General features: G+C 43.2%; 2 protein-coding genes across 19 annotated transcripts in view; one reads left to right on the top strand and one right to left on the bottom strand.

The window, feature by feature from the left end:
* Sltm (SAFB like transcription modulator) overlaps nt 1–4,642 on the bottom strand; it is a 47,721-nt gene extending 43,079 nt beyond the window's left edge. For 2 of the 10 annotated variants that reach the window (XM_013076193.3, XM_004855732.4), the window contains exons 1-2: nt 4,343–4,599; nt 3,428–3,515 (exon numbers count right to left, since the gene is read on the bottom strand). In XM_013076193.3, coding sequence (XP_012931647.2) covers nt 3,428–3,515; nt 4,343–4,486 — 232 coding nt within the window. In that variant the 5' untranslated portion in view covers nt 4,487–4,599. Of the gene's footprint in view, nt 1–3,427; nt 3,516–4,108 lie in introns of all 10 variants that reach the window. The other 8 variants (XM_087198996.1, XM_021237156.2, XM_004855731.4 and 5 more) reach the window with 8 other exon arrangements.
* A 127-nt stretch (nt 4,643–4,769) lies between these two features.
* Nucleotides 4,770–23,878, top strand: part of Rnf111 (ring finger protein 111) — a 122,930-nt gene continuing 103,821 nt past the window's right edge. For 4 of the 9 annotated variants that reach the window (XM_013076236.3, XM_004855728.4, XM_021237153.2 and 1 more), the window contains exon 1: nt 4,771–5,228. In XM_013076236.3, the coding sequence (XP_012931690.3) occupies nt 5,121–5,228 (108 nt within the window). In that variant the 5' untranslated portion in view covers nt 4,771–5,120. Of the gene's footprint in view, nt 5,229–23,878 lie in introns of all 9 variants that reach the window. The other 5 variants (XM_013076239.3, XM_004855729.4, XM_013076240.3 and 2 more) reach the window with 2 other exon arrangements.

Genomic DNA, 23,878 nt, shown 5'->3' on the forward strand with positions numbered 1-23,878 from the left:
TACTGGGGATCAAACTCATGACCTTGCGCTTTCGAGGCAGGCACAGCACCACTGAGCTAAATCCCTGGCCCCTCTAACTGCATTTTGAAATAGTCTACAAAATACTTCAGAGTACTGTTTTTTTGTTTTTGGGGGGTTTTTTCTTAGCCCAAATCAGTTACTTTTTCTTTTCCTAGGTACTGGTGATAAACCAAGGGCCTTGCCCACTGACCTAACCTCCCAGTCCTAACACACATTTTTTTAAAAAGAAATAGTTACCCTATATTTATCTCCTAAGAGAACAGGCTGTGTCTTACCTAAGTAATTTTCCAGACCTATACAGTTTCTCTCTTGCTTTTTTACATCTTTTTTTTTTTTTTTTGGTACCGGGGAGTGAACTCGGGTCTTTGTGCTTGCGCAGCAGGAGGCAAAACCACTGAGCTAAAATCCCCTGCCCTATTTTACATCTTTTATTTGCCACTTTAGAAATAGGAATTATTACTATTTCCAACAAGCTGTTAAATGTTCTACCTTCCCAATGTCCAGGACTGCTCCCTAAGTAAGACCATCTTCTTTACTCCTTTCCTCCCTACTCATGTGTACACTGATTGAGGGCCTAGGAGCTTTCCTGCTTCTTGCTTATATATTTATTTTATTTTATTTTTTCGGTACCAAGGATCAAACTCAGGACCTTGGATTTTCGAGGCAGGCACGGCACCACTGAGCTAAATCCCCAGGCCACTTATATATTTTAGAAAACATTTTTCCTCTAGCTCTTGGCTATACATATTGTTAAATTTCAGAACTAAAAAAGTCTTACAGATATAGTAAAATTTCAAATTAGAAAAAAAAAGGGAGGGGCCGGGGATTTAGCTCAGCAGGTTTGCTGCCTGCTGCACAAGCACAAGGACCTGTGTTCGATCCCTGGTACAAAAAAAAAAAAAAAAAAAAAAGAAACAAGCCAATTGAAGAAAACATTTCCTGATCAAAATGAAATTATTTAAGGTAAATATACAAAGTAGGATTTGGCTAAAATGCTGGGTGTGGGGGTGGACACCTGTAATCCCAGCACTGGGTAGGCTGAGGCAGGAGGATCACCTCCAGGCCAGCTTGAACTACATTATCAAAACCCTGTCTCAAAAACAAACAAATAAATAAATAAATAAAAGATTTAAAAACTACTTAATTTCTTTTATCTTTATTTTGGAAATGTGTTTACTGATATTTTAACAAGTTTCTTCATAGAAACTTGAGTTCTGAAAATTATACTTTAAACTTAATTTAAAATAATCTTAGGGGGATGGGGTAAAAGTATCTTCAGGAGCTCTGTGGTAGAGCACCTGCCTCCAATGTATAAAGGGCCTGGGTTCAATGTGGATTTAAACACCTGTACTGCAAAGAAAATAAATAATAATCTTATCTATAGGGGTCTCAATTGTAAATTAATTCAAACAAGGTTCTGAGCTGCGGATGTGCATTAAATTCTTTGTAATTGTCATGCATATCCTACAATGAAGATGTGGAGTACTCAATAGCCTGCTACAGACAAATAAATGAATGCTACAACTTCGAGCTAAAGACTTTAAGTCACTGTAACATCAAAGTTATGAAATAAAACTCAAGTATCTTTATAATCCATATAAAGGGAAAAATTACACTGATAAAATGTTATTCAAAAATTATCACACTATATCAAAAAATTCCTTAATTTTTATATTGCTGAAATTATTTTTTATTTTCTTTAAAGTCCTTGTAGAATTTTTTGAGACAGGGCCTCACCATATAACCCAGGCTGGCCTTGAACTCTTGATCTTCCTGCCTCAACCTCGCCAGTGCAGGGATTACAGGCCTGTGCCACCATGTTCAGCTCTAAAATTATTTCTAAGGGTTAAATAAATGAAGTTTCTAGTCAAAATTGAAAAAGGGATGTAAAAAGAAATTAAAATGAAGTGAGAACTGAATAAAGTAAATGAATCTTACTTTAAATGCTACCATCATTAACATCAACTCCAGTAACTTGGAACTATGATTAATACATGACATCTGTCAAAGTATCACAAGGTATAAAACTAAAGCTATGAATCAAAAACACCACAAGAAACAGTTTAGCACAGTGCCTGCCAGGCAAGTCGAGGCCCTGAGTTTGACTCCCAGTACCAAGAAAAAAAAAAAGAAACACGGTTTATTCCTGATACACTTATTTTCAAATTTTTTATGCTTCCCCATTTTGAAATACTTCTGATTTGTCAGCAGAGGAATTTCTGGCACAAGGTTCTCTAAACACAGGGAAATGTGTCTCTCAAGGCTGTATGAATGTATCTCAAAGTGATAAATACAGTCAAAGTTACATTGTTTTACCATAAACTTTCAAAATCATTTCCTTACTCCTCTAAACTCCATCTCCCATCTCTGCCAATCCCTTCTCATTCAAGAAATGCTCCTTAGCCCTTTTCTCAATTTCCTCTGGCACAAACCGGACTCTAGAACCTATGAAGACTCAAAATAGTGAAGCACCCTGTTTCTGAGAGCCATGGCGCTAGGGTCAAGATCGATCCCCTTCTTTTCAAGATCAACCATTCTGTTCTCACCCCAAACCCTAGGTAGCTGTAATATCACGTGGATCCCTTGAAGCAGTAAAGATTTTAACAACAAAATGCTGCAGATGTTCACGCTACACACGGCAACTGTAGAAAACTACCAGGATCCACATACATCACGCCCACCCTCTGCCACTGTCCTTTACAGGTGGAAGGGAGGAATTTGCAAGTATTCAAAAACAAACTTCACTCAGCAGATGCTTTTCAAAACACCTAAATTCCATGTTCATTTAAAATCATTCAGCTATTTCTACATCCCAGAAACACATCTAGTCTAATTTAAAGTTATTAAACATCCCTACAGCTGAATACTTAAAACTAATCATGGATTTTCCCTACCTTCTTAATGTAACCGATGAGGTCCTTTTAATTTTCACTGAAAATTCTAAGAATGTATTGTGGCATAAATGTAAATTAAGTTCACCAAATCAAATGAAATACTAAACATAAAGGTTACAGAATCTCAAAAAACTATATAGAACAGCAAGGAGCCAAGGGAAAGATCCAGTAGGAATTCCATCAATACTCTGCCAATTGTGGGGCAAGGTAGACATGTATTAAACTGTTTTATTCTTCAAGGCTTCAAGCCACGAAAGAGTACACAACTTGATTTGTACTATTTTTGGAAACAATAAAGAACCGTTGTAGCTTTCTGGTCAGCTTCATCCCAATCTTAAGGGCTAGAAGTTACCCAGAGCCTGGCAACAGTAACTTTTCTTCCTTGGCCCAAGAAGGCAGAGCGCCAGAGGGGAAGAGCAAAGAGTAGCACTAAACAGGACAAGTGGCACAAGAGCAGAGGCAAGTTACATAACCAAGATATATTTTAAAATATGTTCATAACTCGTAACAACCTTTGCCTTTGGTTGGTTTCTTGTTTGGAGTATCAGTTGAAACAGTTAATTCAATATTATCTGGATCGCCTCCTTCCTCTTCAATAGCCTACATTAGAAAGAGAAGTTAATATGCTACACAATCTGTCTAAACTTATTTTATAAAAATGAAATGAAAAAAAAATTAGCAAACCTCAAGCCTCGAGACATTAGAATTGCCTGTTATTTCATAAACCGACTGCGAAAAAGAATAAACTATGGGAAAGAGTGAAAAGAAACTTTCGGGGGAAGTCAGTAGATATCAAAATCACACAGAACTTTAAATTCTACCGAGTCGATAATTAAATATCACACTTCAGCACACTGAAGAGAAATCTAAATACACTCTATTGCAGAAAAAGTTTCTAGCTACTAAAGGAAATAGTTTTTTCCTAATTTCTACAGCGCAAACTTACTAGCCCTCTACTAAAATTCCAACGCTCACTCAAACCAGAAAGCTAATCAGGGATGAAAAAGCAAATTATTTCGCTTATGCAAAAACTAAAAGCCCAGAGGAAAACAAAACCTCTCTCGCCCACCCATCAACTCCCATTACCAGCAGCCCCCAGATGCGGAGGAAACGGTCGGGCATCATTAAACGGTTACTTCGCAGGAGTCACCCCAGTAACCATTCCCTCCGCGCCCGGAGACGCACGCGCTCACCATGGCCGGAGGCGGAGGCAGCGCAGCCCGCTCCCGCCGCCCTGGCGAGGCCGCACCGCCGTCCACAGGGTGGTCGCCGGCGGGGACGTCCGGGGCGCACGCGCGGGGCAGCTCGCGGCCCATAGGCCGGACGGATGCGGGGTCTCCCGCCGTGCCGCTTGTGGATCCCGCGGCCGCGAGGCAGGGGCGGCAAGGCGCGGCCTAAGCTCCCCGGCGGACCTCAACAGGCCTCACCTGCTTCAGTCGGGAGACCAGCACAGTCTTGACTCCGTTGATGTCCAAGTTCCGCCGCTTCAGCTCGGACTTGAGGTCGATGACCCGCAGGTCGGCGATCTTCTTGCCTTCAGCCGACCCCACGGTACCGGCAGCAGCGGCCATCTTGGGAGAGCGGCGCGCCGCCGAGGCAGCAAGCAGGCTGAGGGCGGCGGCGGCGGCGGCGGCGCCAACTTCCTCCCAGGCCTAGGCGGCCGCGGCGCCGCACAGCGCTGCGCACAATGAGCTGCGCCCGCCCACAACCACTCGCCTACGCCCACTCGCCCGGCGCAGCCTTCGCCAGGGCACCCGGATGAGGGCGCGCGTGCGCACTTCGGAACGGCGGCGGCGTGTCCCCCCCCTCCGTGCGTGGGCGGGGTCACGCGCGTGCCGTGCGCCGACGTCGGCTCACCGCCTCGTTAGCTGTCGTCCTGTCGCGCTCGCGTCTTGAGCGGCGGTGGAGGCCGCGCGTCAGTTGGCTTCCGCGCGTAAGAGTCTGAGCTCTGCTGACAGTTGTAACATAGAAACTGCGGCCCGAGCGCGCGTGAGCCAAGGTCCCGAGCGCTAGCCAAAGGACCTAAAGAAACTCAGGTGTCCTTTGTCACTTGTCCGGCTGTCTTCCGGGAGACAGCTCACATCTCCCACCCTCCAGGCTCCGTAGATGCCAGGGCAGCCTCCGCTTCTTGAAAAGCAGAACTTTACCTGTCTGCTTCGCTTTGCCCCCACACACCAGACATCACCTCACGAAAATGTTCACTGAATGAGGACTTTTATAAACCCTTGTCGCCATTGTGTATACTATGTTCACTGTTTTCCCCCCAGAATTTGGGATTCCAACAACCGTCTTATGGAGGACCCGCCTGCGCAAGTGAGTACCTACTGGTAATTTTAGCCAGTTTTATAAATCACCAAAGCACAAGCATTTATGGAATAAAACCTTAAATTTGATAAATTGTGATGCAGTTAACTATTCTGCTATGGGTTCTCCCTCGTTTCCTGGTTTTAAAACTGAAATTGATGAGGTTTGACTAACTTTGTGTCTTTTGATCGACTAATTAGGTCATAAGGAGAAAAACTGGACACTATAAAAATAGTCCTTAAAAAAAGAAAGAAAAACAAAAAAAATAGACCTGCCATTCGGTTAGTTCATTAGGTTTATAAGGCACTTTGACACGCAGTAATCTCCTTAATCCTTCTCAATTTTGTGAGGTAAACTCTAAGGTTTAGAGAGATTAAATGACTTATTCATATTTGCACAGCTGCTGTGTGGCAGAACTGTGCTCAAATCCCAGCCTACTGATTCCAAATCCAGCTCTACCTCTACCCCGTTGTTTTCAGTCACAGAATTTTAGAATTTAAAGGCTCTTTAGTAACCTTCTGCCTACCCCACCCCCAATAAATGAAAATTTTTAAGAAATTTACTGAGGGGGCAGTAGCTAACTATCAGCTACATTTGCACTAATTTCAGGTTTTATTCTAATATCTTTTCCCATTTCTTACACCTTCTGTGGATGTTCGTTTGTTTAGACAGAGCCTCCCTAAGTAGCCCAGGCTGGCCTAGAACTTGCCAACTTCCTCAGTCCTGGGATTACAGGAATTTACCTAGCTCTGAGCATTCTGTGGGCACTTTTGTTTATTTTTTTACTTGAAGCTATCCTCCTGCCTCAGTCTCAGTAGTTCTGGGATTCCAGGCATGTGCTATCAGGCCTGGCTTTGTGGACACTTTTAAAGAGGAGTTCTACTAACTGCAAACTAATAGTTTACTTAAAGGGAATGAATTTTAATTTGTTTTTTTAAAATAAAAATTAAGTGGGGCATGGTGGTGCACACCTGTAATCCCAGTACTTGGGAGGATAGACAGGAGGATCACCACAAGTTCGAGGCCAACCTGTGCTACATAGTGAGTTCAGGGCCAGTCTGAACTACAAAGTGAGACCCTGTCTCAAAATAAATAAATAAATACAATTAAAATCTAATAATGGAGTTATCTTGAAATGGACATAGGTGCCTTCTGAGCCAATGCAATTGAGGATATAATATCACAACCCAAAATCCCAAGAGTGTTGAACCTGAATTCAACCAAGAGGAAACAATCAGACATCTCCAGTTGTATGTAGGAGAAAAATGACTGATCAAAAGCCTCTCTCTTCCCTTTTATTGGAATTTCACAACTGTCCTTTTGCTTCTATAAAAATTTATCATTTAGGCCAGATGTGATGGCACATGCCTGTAATTCCAGCACTTGGGAGGCTGAGACAGGAGGATCGCTGCAAGTTTGAGGCCAGCCTGGACTACATAGTGAGGTCAAAGCAGGCCTGAACTACATAGTGAGACCCTGTCTAAAAAATAAAAACAAAAAATTTATCATTTAGACATGTACTAGTTCCCTACGATGAATGTAATCATTATGTACTGCAAACATGTACTAAAATTTTTTTTAAATTCACCTAGATATCTTCCTGAAAGAGTAAAAAATACCATATTACAGTGATATGTGCATATCCATATTTATACCAACAGCAACTCAAGAGCTAAATCTTGGAAATGACCTGTAAGGTCCTGAGTTCGATCCCTGATACTGGAAAAAGGACCAGGGTAATCCATTTGGGACCCCCTTCTGTCTCTCAAGAGCTATTCCTATTCCCCAAGAAATTTTCCTACTCTTAAAAAAAAAAAAAAAAAACAGGACAAGATGGTGACTATATGGAAGTTCACTTTATAGTAATCTTTTAGTTTATATATTCATATTTTCTAGAAGTATGTAATATCCATAATTTGAAAAGTTTAAAAATTGTAAGTATAGGGCCAGGAATTTAGCTCAGTGGTTTCACCGCCTGCTGCACAAGAGCAAGGACCCGAGTTCAATCCCCGGTACCAAAATAAAAAATAAAAATTGTAAGAATGGGCTTTTGGGCCCTATAAACATGGATTCAATTTCTCCTTTTTTTTTTTGGTACTAGGGATTGAACTCAGGACCTTGCACTTGCCAGGCAGGCACTGTGCCACTGAACTAATCAGTTTCTACTTTTGAAGCTAACAGTGATATCCTTTTTTATTTTTATTATTTATTTATTTATTTATTTATTTTGGTAATGGGGATTGAACTCTGGACCTTGCACTTGCAAGGTAGGCACCGGAACCACTGAGCTAAATCCCCGGCCCCCGTGATGTCCTTTTTTAAAAAATTATATTTTATTAGTACATGTTTGCAGTACAAGCTGGGTGTGGTACATGCCTGTAATTCCAGCACTGGGGAGGCTAAGGCATGAAGATCACCATGAGTTCAAGGCCAGTTTGAAATACATAGACCCTGTCTCAAAAACCACGTTTGAGGGCCAAGGACTTAGCTCAGTGGTTTCGCTGCCTGCTGCGCAAGCGCAAGGACCCAAGTTCGATCCCCAGTACCAAAAAAAAAAACAAACATTTGCAGTACATGCATTTTACAATCATCTTGGGAAGTTGGAACATGTACATGTACACAGTGAAATCCTTTTATTTTAAAATTCAAATAACTTAGATAAAAGTGTCTAGCATATAATGAGTGCTCAATGAATGTTTTCTCATTTCCTCCCCATATCCATTAACTCATCACTTGACTACCTGTATTCGAGTTTTCAAAGAGGATATGGTAGCCTCCAAGATGGTCTCTAGTGATCTTTCCTCCTGCTGTTCAAACCCTCAAGTAGTCCCAGCCCATATTAGATAGGGCTGAGCTGTGCAGCCAAAAGCATCTTGAGGAATTATGCATGGAATTCTCAGGCTAGGCCATAAAATACTATGGTTTCCATCTTCCCTCTCTTGAATCATTGCTCTTGAGGAATGCAGCTGCCATGTTGTGAGGATACTTAAATAGCCCTGAGGAGAAGTCCACATGACTAGAAACCAAGACCTGAGGACAACCTGTATCAGCAAACCATATAAGTCAGTTGTCTTGGAGGGTCATCCACCCTGGTTAAGCCCCTACTGATGGTTGACTGAAAGCTTATAAAGGACTTTGAGCCAGAACCACCAACCAAGCCACTCCCAACTTCTTGACACAAAACTATGTGAGATAACAAGTTTTTAAATTTTTCATTGTTCACTTTCGATACTGGGGATTGAACCCAGGGCCCTGTGGTACATGCTGGGCAAGCATTCTGCCACTGAGCTACATCCCCAGACCTTTGTATATTGGAGATAGGACTTCACCAAGATCCCCAGGCTGGCCTCAAACTTGAAATCTTCCTGCCTCAACTTCCCAAGTAGCTGGAATTGTAGGCATGTGCCACAATGCTGGCAATTTTTAACTTTCGTGGTAGGCGCTTAAGTAATTATTATGCATTAAAACTATGCAATAATTGGGCTAGGGATTTAGCTCAGTGGTGCCACTGCCTGCCTCGCAAGGCCCTGAATTCAATCCCTGGTACCAAAAAAAAATTATGCAATAATTTTTGCAATATAATGCAATCCAAAGGAGCAAGAAATTGGTAGAAGAGCTTGTGACTTACTCTGAAATTTGGTTTTGAAGGGCTGGGAATATAGCTCAGTGGCACAGCATCTGCCTGGCAACCACAAAGCCCTGAGTTCAGTCGCCCGTACCAAAAAAAAATTTTGGTTTTGGAGAGAGAATTTCCAAGAGATAGGCTCAGGAACAAAAAGTAGGTTGGACTATTAAAGAAGGAAAAGGAGCATTCTCAGAGCTGAACTGGGCTAAGAAAGGTCTGTGTATTGAGAAGAGTCAATGTGAGATCCAACAAAACTTTATCACCCTGCAATGAATGTTATTATGTGTGCCTATAATGTACCAGTAAATGTTTTGCTATTAAAAAAGAAAGAGTTCCTGGGAAAACCATTTGGCTAAGAGAACTTTGAATATTTTCCCCCACACATTTAGTCTATTTATTTATTTATTTATTTATTTGGTTTTCTTTTTGTGTGTGTGTGGTACCAGGGATTGAACTCAGGACCTTGCACTTGTCAGGCAGGCACGGCACCACTGAGCTGCATCTCAGCCCTTATTTATTTATTTGGTACTAGGGACATTCAGTCTATTGAAATTTTATATAATCATTTATTGCTTCGTAACAAATAATCCCAAATGTAGTAGCTTAAAACAATAAACTTTGGTTGTTTCACACAGTTTCTGAGAGTCAGAAATCTCATGAGTTTGTCATCAGGCGGTCAGCTAAGACTGCAGACATCTGAAAGCCTTGTCTGGGGCTGAAGGCTGTACATGTAGCTCACTTTCATGACTGTTGGCAAGAGGCTCCATTCTTGCCATGTGGACTTTTTCATAGGGATGCTCAATATATGACCTCCTCCAGAATACCGGGGTGGAGGGGACAAGACACAACTGAAATGTCTTTTTTAGCTTAATCTCAAAGTGACACCCCATCACTACCATATTCTGTGGACCACGCAGACCAGCCTAATACAACATGGGTGAGGATCACAGGAGGCATGGTAGGGATCCTTGGGGCTATTTTGAATGCTGCCTGCCATATGTATAATTTATATATGATGAAATTCATAGATCTTCGGCGTACAGTTTGACCAGTTGTAAAAACTGAATATCCTAACATACCCCACACTTCTGTGAAGGTTTGAACATGTCCGTCAGCTGAGAAGCTCCTTTCATGGCCCTTTCAAGTCAATCCCTTCTCACCCCAAGCAACTACCAACCTTTTTTTAAAAATTTTTATTTATTTATTTATTTATTTATTTATTTGGTGTTTTGAGACAGGGTCTCACTATGTAGCTCAGGCTGGCCTCGAACTCATGGCACTAACCTTATTTCTTTTTCTTTTTTTTTTTTTTGCGGTACTGGGGATCAAACTCAGGACCGTGCGCTTGCAAGGTGGGCGCGGTGCCACTGAGCTAAATCCCCAGCCCACCAACCTTATTTCTATCCACATAAAACCCACAGTTTTGCCTGGGTTGATGAAACGAACCATATACTATGGACTCTCATCTTCTGCCTAATGATTTGAGATTCATCCATCCAGTTAATGTTCAATGGTTTGTTTCATCTTACCACTGAGTTTTCCACTCCTCCCACCTTTATGTGACCTTACCCTTATTAAATGTGCTGTGTAGCATGGAAAAAAAAAAGACTGTCAAGAACACAGCATTTGTTCCCAAGAGGTTTCTACATCCAAACATCAATCACCTCCATGCCAGGCATGACCCGACTGAGAAGGATTCAGAGAAAGACATGATGATCCTAGAGAATACAGAGTATACTTTAGAGACAGGTAGGCTAGCACAACACAATATAAATACTGCTCTAAAATGACAGGAAAGAGATATGGTTCCTGAAATAAATTTGAGATGCTTCAAACAAAGGTGACACCTAAGCTGAATTTTGAGAGCTGAGAGGAATGGAAGAAGTGGTACTAGAGGGAGCAGGAGAATCAGTGGATGGGGCAGTGAGAGACGTGACCACTGCAGTCAAGGAATTGAAGTGCAGCACCAGGGGTGAGGAGGGTGAGGAGGGTGAGACGTGAGGGAGGGGCAGCCGGCCTTTCTGAGCCTGCTGTGGGGAGAAGGAAAGCGGAGAGACTAGTTAGGGCACTTGGTGTGCTAAGAGGTGGAGTGGGAAGGGATGATTTCACAGGCCGAATCCACAGATCTTAGGTAACAGAGGGATATGGAACTATGGTATTTCCAGATTCATAGTGAGAAAGGGATTGGAATTGAGTTTAAATTTAAGAAACTTGAGGATGGGCCGGGGATTTAGCTCAGTGGTTTCTCTGCTTGCTGCACAAGTAGAAGGACCCGAGTTCAATCCCCAGTACCAAAAAAACAAGAAACTTAAGGATGAAGAATATGCTAAGAAGGGATGGGGAATAGCTCAGCGGGAGGCCCCTTGCCCAACATAGAAAAGGTACAGAAGGGAAAATCTTAGGGAAAACTGGCAAGGAGGTAATTTCTGAATTTCTGTTCCTGTCTTTCCTTTTACACTTAAGGTTGCTAAAAGAGGTGTCTCCCCTTTCTGTTTCTTCCTCATCTCACATTGCCTCTCTTTTGTTGTTGTTTGTCTCTTTTGTTTTTTGAGACAGGGTCTTGCAATGTAGTTCAGGCGGGCCTTGAAGTGTGTAGGCCACACTGTGTAGGCCAGGCTGGCCCCGGCTCCTCCTGCCCAAGCCTCCTGAGTGTGCCACCACACCCAGCCTCTTATGCACCAAATTGGCTTTTCCTAAATTCACTGGTGACCTGATAACTGCTCAATTTAATGAATATTTTCAAGTATTATATCCTGTGTCCCTCCCAACCACCCACTCAGCATTTGATGTTGATAATACTTCCTATTTGAAACTCCTTTACCTCAATTTCTAGGATACTTATATATTTCCAGTTTTTTTCTCCAGCTGTATAAATTTGCTGCTTTCTTTTCAGATTTTTCTCTTTTCTAAAACATCACCTTGTTGCTACATCCATCTATATGTTCCCATTCTCAGGGTTAGATGGTAGATCCTGACTCAATACATGGCCATTTCAATATCCCTTTTCATAGCTTTCTTCTGCTTTAAAGGCTAGCAAGATGAAGTACCTGATTATCTTTCCTTGAAGCTAGGGATGGCCATGTGACACCATTTAGGCACATGAGCTATAGACAGAAACATCTGGACTTTCCCCTTCCCATTGAAAAGACTATCTCATGGGGCTGGGAATGTGGGTCAGTGGTAGAGCACTTGCCTAGCATGTGCAAGGCCCTGGCTCAAGCTCTAACACTGCAAAAAAAATTTCAAAAAGATGACCTGATAGATGGAAAAGTTTTGCCTTTCATCCTTGTACCTTTTTCTTTCCCAGAACATAATTGTAAAGTTGGACGCACACTTGGGATCTTTTGATTATGAGGCCGAAACCTACATGACAGTGATGCTGTAAGAGAAACATGATGGTCATCAGCCTCCTTCCTGTCTTTTTGTTGCATAGCGTAAATAAACTATGTGTTTGTTTAAAGTATTCTTAGTCAAGTTAAAATCCTGGTAGACGTTTTGAGTTCTTGAACATTTTTTCTCCTCATTTTCCTTGACTCTACAGGGAGATCTTATCCACCATCTTGATTTTAATCATCATCCATATAGAATTCACTTACAAAATCCACATCTCTGTCCAGACCTGTCCTCTGAGTTTAACCACCCGCCTACTGTATGTTTCCATTTGGATTTCTACCTCAGCAAAATTCAGTATGTGCACATTGGCTTAGGCCTTCCCCCTTAACAAAACTGAGGTATTTTCTTAAGCATAAAAAATGCCTGAAAGAACGTTATTTTTAGATAAGACACTGAATTAATATTGATCTGATTTTTACTTACCTTCGTATGTATTCTAGCCCAGTAGTGGCAAACCTATGGCACACATGTTGCAGAGGGGACACAGAGCCCTCTGTTGGCATCCAAGCCAAGTGTATGAGTTGTCTTTTCTAGACTAAAACCTCAGTGTTCTGGTTTAATTGCAGTGTTGGCACTTTGTGATAAACAAGTGGGCTTTGGGCTGCAGTTTGGGAACTCAATCTCTAAAAGGGTCGCCATCACTGTTCTGGGCCTTCCTGTGGTTATAAAGTCACTCAACAACAGAGGTGGAAATTTGCCATGTGAGGAAGCACAAATGTCTAAGCTGGAGAATTCATAACTATAGAAGTCACTCCCAAAGGCTCAGACCGGTCTGCCAGAGCCGAGGACCACATGCTCTTGGGCTGGCTCTGCCCGACACCCAGAGGGCAGGCTGGCCTTTCTTACTGCTCTATGAGCAGCCTTAAATCACCACATTTCCCCTAAGATCCTTATCATCCACCACTGGAGGAAAGGTTGATACAGGGAGGAATTGGGATTACGGGGTCTAAGTTGCTGACACATATTTGAGTGTTTTAACTTATTTATTTGTTGTTTTGTTTTTTGAGATAGGATCTCATTATGTAGTTCCGGCTGGCCTGGAATTCACTATGTAGTCTAGGCTGGCCTCGAACTTGCAGCAATCTGCCTGCCTCAGCCTCTGGAGGGCTGGGATTACAAGGCATGTGCCACCATGCCTGGCTGAGTATTTTAATTTAAAACATAATAATGTTTACCAATCTTTTAGAAAATATAGTAATAATTGCCAATCTTTTGATGTATGGTTGAACTAATCTAGACTGTACTACTTGCCTAGATTCAGATTGCTGAGTGATCACATAAGTGATTGATTCACTACTCACCATTAAACCTGTTTAAAAAAAAAACTGAATAAAAACCAGATCAAAGATACGGGGGAAAAAAAATCAAAGATACAGATAAATGTGGTTCCTCAGAGCCTACCTTTATTCCTCATGGTGGTTGACAGTCTGAGATAGCCCAGGAAACGAACAGTCCACCGGGCCAGGGGAGCTGGGATGATGGACCAGCTGCCGCGTGAGTGGAAAGCTGGAGCGAGGCCACCACAGCTGTGCCCAAGCGCGCCCCCTACTGCCCGCTGCGGTGATCCTGCCGGGGTCCCAGTACGCTGGCTTTCGATCCGCAAGGTTTCAGGGAGCCTGCTTGGAGTTACAGTGCAACAGGGTGAGCTGTGGCTTTTCAGAGGAATAAAGCCTTTTCTTTGAATTTTGGAACTCAGTTTCTTGGGCTTGAGTAATGGTTAATTAAAGTACTAATTAAATTACATAATTAAAGTAACACCCACAGCTGGAAAAACAGGTTTTGGAAGAAATCCATCTGACTCAGGATAAACAGTAAGCCCAACTTCGGGCAGCAGAAGTGCATGGTCACATTAGAGGGTAGCTGAGTGGTATCAGACAACCCATGTTACAGGGAATAGTGACTGTAGGTAAGGAGCATTGTTACTCTGAGTAGATACTCAAATACTGCAAATCTGACCCATGTTGGAGTTTGGCCATCTTTCTCCCTCTGTCCATCTTTTCTTCAGTTACTTTCTACAAATGCTGTATGCTCAAGGAGGAATTCCTATTTTTGTTTTACTAGAGACTGAACCCAGGTCCTTCTCACTAAGCTACATGTCCAGACTTTTTTTGAATTTTTAATTTTGATACAGGGTCTAAATTGCTGACTTTGCCTAGGCTGGTCTCAAACATGGAATCCTCCTGTCTCAGCTTAGCAGAGCACTGGGGTCACAGGTATATGCCACTATGCCCAGCTTCCATCGATAACTTTCAGCAGTTGCCTATGACAGAGGTAATGCTGTATGTCCACTGGCCTCTTCCTGGAGGCCTAGGCAGTTAGGTCATGTCCTCTGTAGAATTTGGCTAATTGGATGTGGGTGGCTTCCTGGTTTATTCTTTTTTGAAGGGTACTGAGGATTGAACTAGGGCCTCATGTATGCTAGGCTCATCCTCTACCATGGAGCTACACCCCCAGTGACTATTTACTTTCTTAAAATCTTTGCATAGACATAAGTTCTTAATTTTAATGAAATTCTATTTATCTTTTTTTTTTTCCTCCTCTCAGTACTAGGGATTGAACCCAGGGCCTTAGCACTGAGCTACATCCCCAGCCCTTTTCTATTTTTATTTTGAGACAGACCTTGCTAATTCACTAAATTGCCCAGGTTGGACTCAAGCTCGCGATCCCCCTTCCTCAGCCTCCCAGAGTACTGAGATTACAGGGTACACCACCATGCCTGGCTGTTTGTGGAACTTCTAATTGGTAACTTTTATATCCATCTGATTTTGGTTTTTGTATCTTTTATTATTTTCTTTTTATATTTATTTATTTTGTTGCTGTTATTTTTTTAGACAGGGTCCCAGGCTGGCCTGAAACTCACAACGATCCCCTTGCCTCAGCCTCCCAGGTGCGAGGATTACAAGTGTGCATCACCATGCCCAGCTTTATTTTCTATGTATTTATTTAGGTATTGGGATTGAACAAAGGGGTCATCACCCGGAGCTACATGCCCAGCCCTTTTTTGTTTGTTTTCCTACCGGGGATCGAACTCGGGACCTTGAGCTTTCGGGGCAGGTGGTGGCACCACTGAGCTAGGTCCCCGGCCCTATGAATTAGACTTTCATTTACACTGTTTTGAAGAGCACATTTTAGGCACAAATCAGAGCAGAGTTTTACTACTGTCCTCCATCTGCCAGGAATGCCCATCCAAAACATGTTAAGTTTGGGCCAACTGATTTCTACCCAGAGTTAAGGGTTTGGAGGGGTGGAAAGATTGGCCCTAGAATGTACGCAAGAATAAGACGTGTCTCAGAGGGGAAACTACCGCAGAGGAAAGAGCTCCCAATCCGGGGAAGCCTACTTCTACTGTCCCCGCAGTTGGGACTCACTGAAATCGAAGCAGGTTAGAGGAGAGGCAGGGAAAACGGGAGCTGGGGCTCTCAATACAAGGGGCTCGCGAATCCCACGCGCCAGCTCCTGCAGTGCGAGCTCTGGGCCCCGCCGGCCAGTGTAGCCCTGCAAAGCTAACACAGTCGGCGCTCACACACGGACGGATGAAGCAACCGGCTGGCTTCACGCCGGGTCCCGGCCTTACCTCCTCTCCGGCCCGGAGGTCCAGCGCTTGTCCACGCTGACCGGTTTCGACAGCGGCTGGAACGCGCCAGGCTCGGAAGGCCCAGTGCTCCGCTGCCCGGTCGGCCCAGAGCGGCCCCAGCGGGCCATAGAGGCCCCAGGAAGAAGCACTCTAGATTCGGAGGCTCTGGGCCAAGCCCGAGGTACCCCCAGTGCCTGCGAGGCAGGCCGCATTGCCTACCCGCGAGCCGGCACCGCTGCCTTCCCTCCCAGGGCTCCGGCGTGATTGGATTTTCCCTTTGCTAGTTTCTTATGGAAATGCCTAACATAGACAGAAGTGCACAAGGTACGGGGAAGCCTAGGGATCTCAACTCTCGGCTTGATCTATCTCCCATTTCCCAAGGCAGAGGAGACCTTACCCTGGGCTACTCCAGACGTACCTGCTGACATCTTCCCCGCATATACGTTTTGCCCTAGAGATGGTTCTGTTGAAGTTGTAGTGCTTGTTTCCATCCTGCAACAACCGGCCTCTATGAAGAGAGTGTTCTCAAATCTGGGGACTTTGTCTTACCTCACTTTTGGGACTTGGGACAAGCGGTGCCAGGAGGACAGGAAGGGATTGGCTTGACTTGGTGATAAAGTAGATGGTCCTACTTTTTTTTTTTCTTTTGCAGTACCAGGGATGAAACTCAGGACCTTGCGCCTGCAAGGCAGGTGCGGTGCCGCTGAGCTAAATCCCCGGCCATATTGTTTTTGTTTTTTGGAGACAAGATCGCGCACTACAGTTCAGCCTGGCCTTGAACTCACTGTGTACCCCAGGCTAGCTAGCCTTGAACTCTAAGAAATCCTCCTGCCTCAGTCTCCCAAATGCTGGGATTACAGGCATATGCCACCATACCCTGCCCCTAGGTTTTTGTAGGAAAAAAATTATGAGGAGGTTTATTACCGGATTCATACTTTGGCTTCTATATCAGGCTTCCCCTCATATATTTACTTTTGTTGGGGCTAACCTCTTAAGGAGTTATGGAAGGATTTCATTGTGACAGAAATTTCCTAAGTCCCTTTTGATGAAACTCACCATGGTAATTATTGGAGGATTGTTGATAGAAATGTTTGCTGTCACAAAGTGTTCCTCTACTAATATTTCTTTCAAATCTCAATGTAAAGAAAATTTGGGGCCAGGGATTTAGCTCAGTGGTGCCACCACATGCCTTGAAAGCGCAAGGTCCTGAGTTCAATCCTTGGTACCAAAAAAAAAAAAAAAGAAAGAAAGAAAGAAAAGAAAATGTGTACTTCTTCTGAGACATGTTACGTCACTGACTCGGTGAATCTTATAACTGGTTGCATTTCCTGTGGCTTTGACTAAAAGGAATCTAAAGCTAAATTTGTCAATTACATCTAGAAACTGTCCAGGTTTCTGTGGTATATATTTCTGGCTCAATTTTGTTATCCCAACCTATTTTTCTTTTTTTCCCCCTAAAGTCTTAATCTGTTTAGGTTTCTGCTCTCATGAGTTGTGTAAGCTGTCACTAATACTGTTGGAGCACAGGGCTGGGGATGTTTGCATGGATAGGTAAATACAATAAAATTATAAAAGATGATTCATTTAAAGTGGCACTTGTGGCAAGAAACAGGTGACTGTTTCACATCTTGACATACAGGCATACTTTCTGATCTCGAAGCTCATTTCTTTGTTAAAGGTCAATGGGGTAAAATATTCTTGCTCTGAAGACAAAAACTTTTTTTTGCAAGAAACATGTCTTTTCCTATTCCTTGTATTAACCCAAGGCAAGTAATTTAACCTTTCTCAGCTACAGTTTTCTCATTTGTTTTCTAATTTTGTTTTCCAGCACTGGGGATTGAACCCAGGGCCTTTTGTATTATGCTATAGTCGCAGCCCTTTTTCTTAACTTTCTTTTTTTTGAGACGTGCTCTCCCTGTCACTAAATTGCCTACACTGGGCTCAGTCTTTCCATCCTCTTCCCTCAGCCTTTTAGAGTTCTGGGATTACAGATGTGTACCACCTTATCTAGCTAGTTTTCTTATTTATTATGGAAATAAGGCTAACTTATTCAGTGATTAGCTCCAACAGATAGTACCTTGGTAATGAAACGCAATTGGTTATTACTGGTGACTAACTTCCTGTGGTATATTGGACAAGTTAAGGACTTCCTGGAAGACATTTTTACATCTTTTTTTTTTGTACCAGGGATCGAAATCAAGACTTTGCACTTGTGAGGCAGGCTATTTTTACAACTCTTAATTAAGTCAGCAGATGAACATTCATATAAAACTAAGTAAACAAGGGACTTACCCTTTAGAAGGACACAGTAGAGTGAGAAACAGAAGGATTAATGGATTAACTGAATGCAATTTGATAAACACTAAAACATTAAAAATAGTTTTTGGTTGGTTTTTTTTTTTTGGTACCAGGGATCAAACTTGGGTCCTTCCACTTATGAGGCAGGCGGTGGAACCACTGAGCTAAATCCCTAGCCCAAAACTAGTTTTATTGAAACATCAATGGGAAACGTGGCTTTAATGGTGAAAATGATGGAGGGAGAAGAGAGGAAGGGAACAAAAAAGAATTATGATGTGTACAGCACTCAGGAAGCTGAGGCAGGGGAATCGAGGTGAGTTTGAGGCCAGCCTGGGCTAAATAGTGAGTTCAAGTCCAGTCTGAACTATAAAGTGAAACCCGTCTCAAACAAACAAACAAACAAGAATTAAGACGTGTTATGTACATATACCAACTCCCTGCAATGATTGTAATTGTGTACTACAAATGTGCTGATAAAAAATTTAAACAGGTCTGGGGATTTAGCTCAGTGGTTCCACTGCTTGCCTTGCAAGCACAAGGATCCGAGTTCAATCCCTGGTACCAAAAATCTTTTTCAGTGTGATAGTACGATGAATTACATGGACTGATTTTTTTTGCAGGGGGAGAGGGTATTGGGAACTGAACCCAGGGCCTTCACACTGACTTACATTGCAACCCTTTTTATTTTTAAATTCTGTTTTATTTCATTTTACTTTATTTTGTGAGTCAGGGTATCACTGTGTACTTTGGGCTGGGCTTGAACTTGTGGCAATCCTCCTGCCTCAGCCTCCCAAGAGCTGGGATTGCACATGAGCTGAACCATGCCTGGTTCTATTTTTTACTTTCTCTGAAACAAGTTCTCACTGAGTCCTTAAATTGCCCAGGCTAGACTAGAATTCGTGACTCTTCTGCCTGTAGCACCCAGAGTTCTAGGATTACAGGTGCCACTGTGCCCAGCTCGCCCCTCCCTCCCTCCCCTCCTCCCTTCCTTCTAGAGATTGAACCTAGCCCTTCACGTGTACTGAGCAAGTTTGCAACCACTGATCACCACCCCCAGCTCCCCATCTTCTTGTTTCATCTGTACTTTGTGTGAACACCCCCCCCCCCCCAATTTTCTTTCTTTCTTTTATTTATTTTTTGCCGGTACCAGGAATCAGGACCTTGCCTTTGCCGGGCAGGCTCAGTGCACTGAGCTACATCTCCAGCCCATTTTGCCCATTTTCTTGACTTCCTTGGATTAAGTCAGAATTTTTGTAATGATTCTGTCATGTTCTTTATCGTCTTAGTAGCTATTGCTCTTATTTTTCTATTTTTTAGTGGTCAATGCACAGTTTAGAGTAAAAATATTTAACTTATTTATCCTCAGTCTACTTTCAAAAATATTAAACTGGGCATAGTGCCACATGCCAGTGATCCCAGCACTTGGGAGGCTGAGGCAGGAGGATTGCTGTGAGTTTGAGGCCAGTGTGGACTACAAAGCAAGACCCTGTCTCAAAAAAAGAAAAAAAAAAAGATGTCTCCTAGGATTTCCCTCTATCCCTGGTCATTATTTCTGCCACATTTTCAATCGAGCTCTTTGCCAGGTGTGATGGTGCACACCTGTAATCCCAGGACTCGAGAGGCTAAGGAAGGAGGATCATCAGGAGTTTGAAGCCAGCCTAGGCTACATAGTGAATTCGAGGCCAGCCTGAACTGCACTCGAGACCCTGCCCATATCTCCTGGAACTCTGATTACTGTATATGTTTGCTGGGCTGCATAATTTTTTTTTTCTGCTCATTGTTGCACTGCTTTTACTGTTGTTCTGTTTTCTATTTGTGCTTCATTCTGGGCAGTTTCTATTGTTTCTCTTCAAGTCTACTGATTTTCTATTCAGTTGTGTCTATCTGCTGGTGATCTCATCTAGTATATTTCATGTTTCAGATACTGCATTTTTCATGTACTGAGCTTGGACGTAGGTCTTTTTTTAAGCTCTCATTTACTCTTTACGGTGGTCGTGGTTTCTTCCATTGTTCGAGGGAGTGGAGTGCTGGGGCCTGAACCAGGACCTCCTGCTTCCTGTGCACCCACTCCAGCACCGAGCCGCACGCCAGTGCCCCTGCACCTTGTTAGTGGATGAAGGATGTTTGGAGGAACTGTTTCAGAGCCCTTGTTTACTAATTCTGTCATGTATGCTACTTCTGGGTCTGTTTATGCTGACTAACTTCCCCGTCTCTGCGTCTCCGAGTGCCTGGAGAGCTCACTGGGACCCCACATTGGATTTTACATTTCTTAGTGCTGGATTATTTGTATCCCTTCAATTGTTTAGGCTTTAGTCTAAAATCTCATAACGATGCTTAGAGTAAATTTGACTTGACTTTTTAAGGCTTCTTTTAAAACTCTTTGAGGGTAGATCTAGACAGCCTTTATTTGGGCCTAATTTGGGAATACTTTGTTTGTTTGTTTATTTGTTGAGACAGAGTCTGCGTATGTAGCCCAGGCTTTCTGCAGTCTTGTGGCAATCCTCCTGCTTCATCTTCTCTAGTGCTGGGATTACACCACATCTGGCTCAAGGCAATACTTTTTTTTTTAGTTTTGTGAGACAGGGTCTTGCTATGTAATTCAGGCTCCCCTTGAACTCACTATGTGGCCCAGGCTGGCCTCAAACTCGCAACGATCTTCCTGTTGAGGCAATACTTTGTGGGGGGGGGGGCGTGTTACTGGGAATCGAACTCAGGACCTCGAGCTTACCAGGCCCTGAGACAATACTTTTTTGAGGACTTTATGCACCCACATATTCAGAAGTCTTCCCATTTCATGCTGGGCATGGTGCTTGCCTATGATCCCAGCTACTCAGGAGGCAGAGGCAGGAAGATTACAAATTGGAGGACAGCCTGGGCAATTTAGGGAGATCCTATCTCAAAGTAAAAAATAAAAGCCAAGCATAGTTATATATGCTTATTATCCCAGCCCTGGTAATTTAGCAAATTAGCAATATACTATCTCAAAGAAGAAAAAAAAAGTTGAGGAGGATGGGGATGTAGCTCAGTGAAAAGGCCCTGGGTTGAATCCCTAATACTTCAAAGACAAACAGGAAGGGGATGTAGCTCCGGGGTAAAGCCCCTGATGCCATCTCTGGTCCTGCGCTCACACGCACACACACCATCCCCTCCATCTAGAAGTCTTTCCACTCCAGCTGATGAAAAAGAAGTCTCTACAGCATTGTGTGAGCTCTGGAGATGGTTTGCTTGCTCTTTTTTGTTTTTTTTGATACCAGGGATCAAACTCAGGTCCTTGTGCTTCCGAAGCAGGCAGTGAAACCACTGAGCTAAATCCCCGGCCCTACTTGCTCTTTTTGATGGCTATTTCTCTATCCTGCATACTTTAGTCATCTGCATAGGTAGATCTGGTCCTAATCAGAGATTTATTTATTTTGTGGCACTGAATATTAAATCCAGGGCCTTTGCACTGAGCTTCATCCCCCAGCCCTTTAAAAATTTTTAAATTAGAGCCAGTTATGGTGGCGTCCATCCCCTGTGATCCCAGCTCTCGAAAGGCTGAGGCAGGAGGATCACTGTGAGTTGAGACCAGCCTGGGCTACACAGCCAAAGCCTGGCTCAAAAAACAAAAACAAGTGAGGCAGGAGGATTGCTTCACGTTCGAGGCCAGCTGGGCTCATAGTTCAAGGGCAACCCGAACTACATGGTGAGACCTTGTCTCAAAAAAATAATATTTTTTTTTTTAAATTTTGAGACAGTGTGTCACTAAATTCCCTTTCTGGGCTCAGACTTGCAATCCTCATGTGCTGGGATTACAGGCATGCACAAGCAGGCCAGCCCCAGTAAAAAATTAGAGAGCCTCTCTGCAATTCTTGTGAGTTTCCCTCTTCTCTCTGTGCAGCTTATTTTCTCTGCTTGTATGTCCTGTAAATTCTAGCTCATCACCTCTGAATTTTGGCCTGATTAACTCCTTACAAACACTGGATCTGTTCCGGGTCCGCTCCTCTTGCAGCCTGTAAACTTACACAGTGAGCTGCAGCAACTGAAGGGCCCGTCTCATTTGTTTCTCTTCTCCCAGGGTCACAAACTTCTGCTGTCTGTTGGCCAATAGCTGACAATTGTCATTTCAAATACTGTATTTTCATTTTGTAATTGTTTAGGGAGCACAGTGTTGTCCTGTTTCTCCATGGTTAACAGGAAGCAGAAATCCAGACCTGAATGTTGAAATCATGATTTTTTTTTTTTTTTTGGTACCAGGGATTGAACTCAGGTCCTTGCGCTTGCACAGCAGGTGGTGAAACCACTGAGCTAAATCCCCAGTCCTGAAATCGTGATTTTTAACTTTGGAACTATTACTCATACTCTCTCATTCTCTTTCCATAAATCTGATAGGACCGCAAATGAAAGGTATTCACTCTCACTAGGGAGCAGGGAAATATATAATAAATCTGTGGAAATAAAAATAACATTAGGATATAGTAATTAGCCAGGCATTTGGGTGCACACTTGTAATCCCAGCATTCTGGAAAGCTGAGGCAGGAAGGTGCAAAGTTGGAGCTGAGACCAGGCAGTGACTTAGTAAGACCTTGTCACTTTGTCAAAATACAAAATGCAAAAATAAATAAATCCTTGCTTCATTTTGGATAGTTTCTACTGAATTTGATTTAAATAACTTAATTTTCTCTTCAGCTGTGATTCATCTAATAGTCCCACTTTAAACCTTTGGTGTTAATTTTTCCACTTTTAGATTTCGTCTTTCTCTCAAATCTGCTGTTATTTCCTTATAATTCAGTTCCTTGCTGAAACTTTCCAGCTTGATTTTATCCTTTGAACGCTGTAATTGTAGTGATTTTATTGAGTCTTTGGTTATCCCAGTTTCAGGAATCTTTATGAATTTCTTCCATTTTTCCCTCTGCTGATTCTTTCATTCATTTGTTTGTTTTTCAAACACAGTCTTGCATTGTAGTTTAGGCCACTCTTGGTTGAGACAGGGTCTCTTTATGTAGTTCATACTGACCTTGAACTCCAGCCAATCCTCCTGCCTCAGCCTCCTGAGTCCTGGGACTACAGGTGTGAACCACCAAACCTGTTTAGGCTGCTCTTGAACTCACAATGTAGTCCAGGGTGGCCTCAAACTCACTACGATCTTCCTGCCTCAGCTTCCCGAGTGCTGTGATTACAAGCAAGTGCCACCGAACCTGGCTTTCTGCTAATTCCGCTTGGTGGCTTCTTGCCTCCGTGTGCTTCCTTCCTTGGGTTCAGGCTACTGTGCTTTCGATCACGTGTGGAGACCTAATCTGAGGTCTGTCAGCAGAGGCCTCTGGTTCCTGCACCACGGCATGGGAGGGGTGGCTGCAGTTGTGTTCTTTTTTGCAGAGAAGACACCTTCATGGCCCTGTCCAAAGTCGGGGTGCCTAGCCAACCCCAGGGGCCCACCCCTCCGCCATCCGCATCCTCAGTGTCTCAGGTGGCTCCTCAGGTGGGGGCGTACCCACCACAGGCTCCCCAGGGCCACTCTGGCCACAGTGCTGTTCCAGACCCTGTCTTGGGCTTCCTCACCGCATTACTGTCTTGGTTGTTAGGGTAGTTACCCATGAGCTGGACTTCTCCAGTTATGTTCAGTGGGAAGGCAGGCACAAATTCTCAAGTATGTCATCATTCAATTTCAGATGTCCTGCCTGCAAAGTATAAAGCTTTAGGCAGTTTTTTAAAAAGTTCTCATTGTATTCCTTCTCTTTAAGTTTGTCTGTTTGTGTGTTTCTTTTTGGTGCTACTGGGGATTGAACCCAGAGC

This window comes from Heterocephalus glaber, unplaced genomic scaffold (genome assembly GCF_053883595.1).
Source record: "Heterocephalus glaber isolate CG9 unplaced genomic scaffold, H.glaber_assembly_v1.0 deba00001689, whole genome shotgun sequence".
Classification (NCBI taxonomy): Eukaryota; Metazoa; Chordata; class Mammalia; order Rodentia; family Bathyergidae; genus Heterocephalus; species Heterocephalus glaber.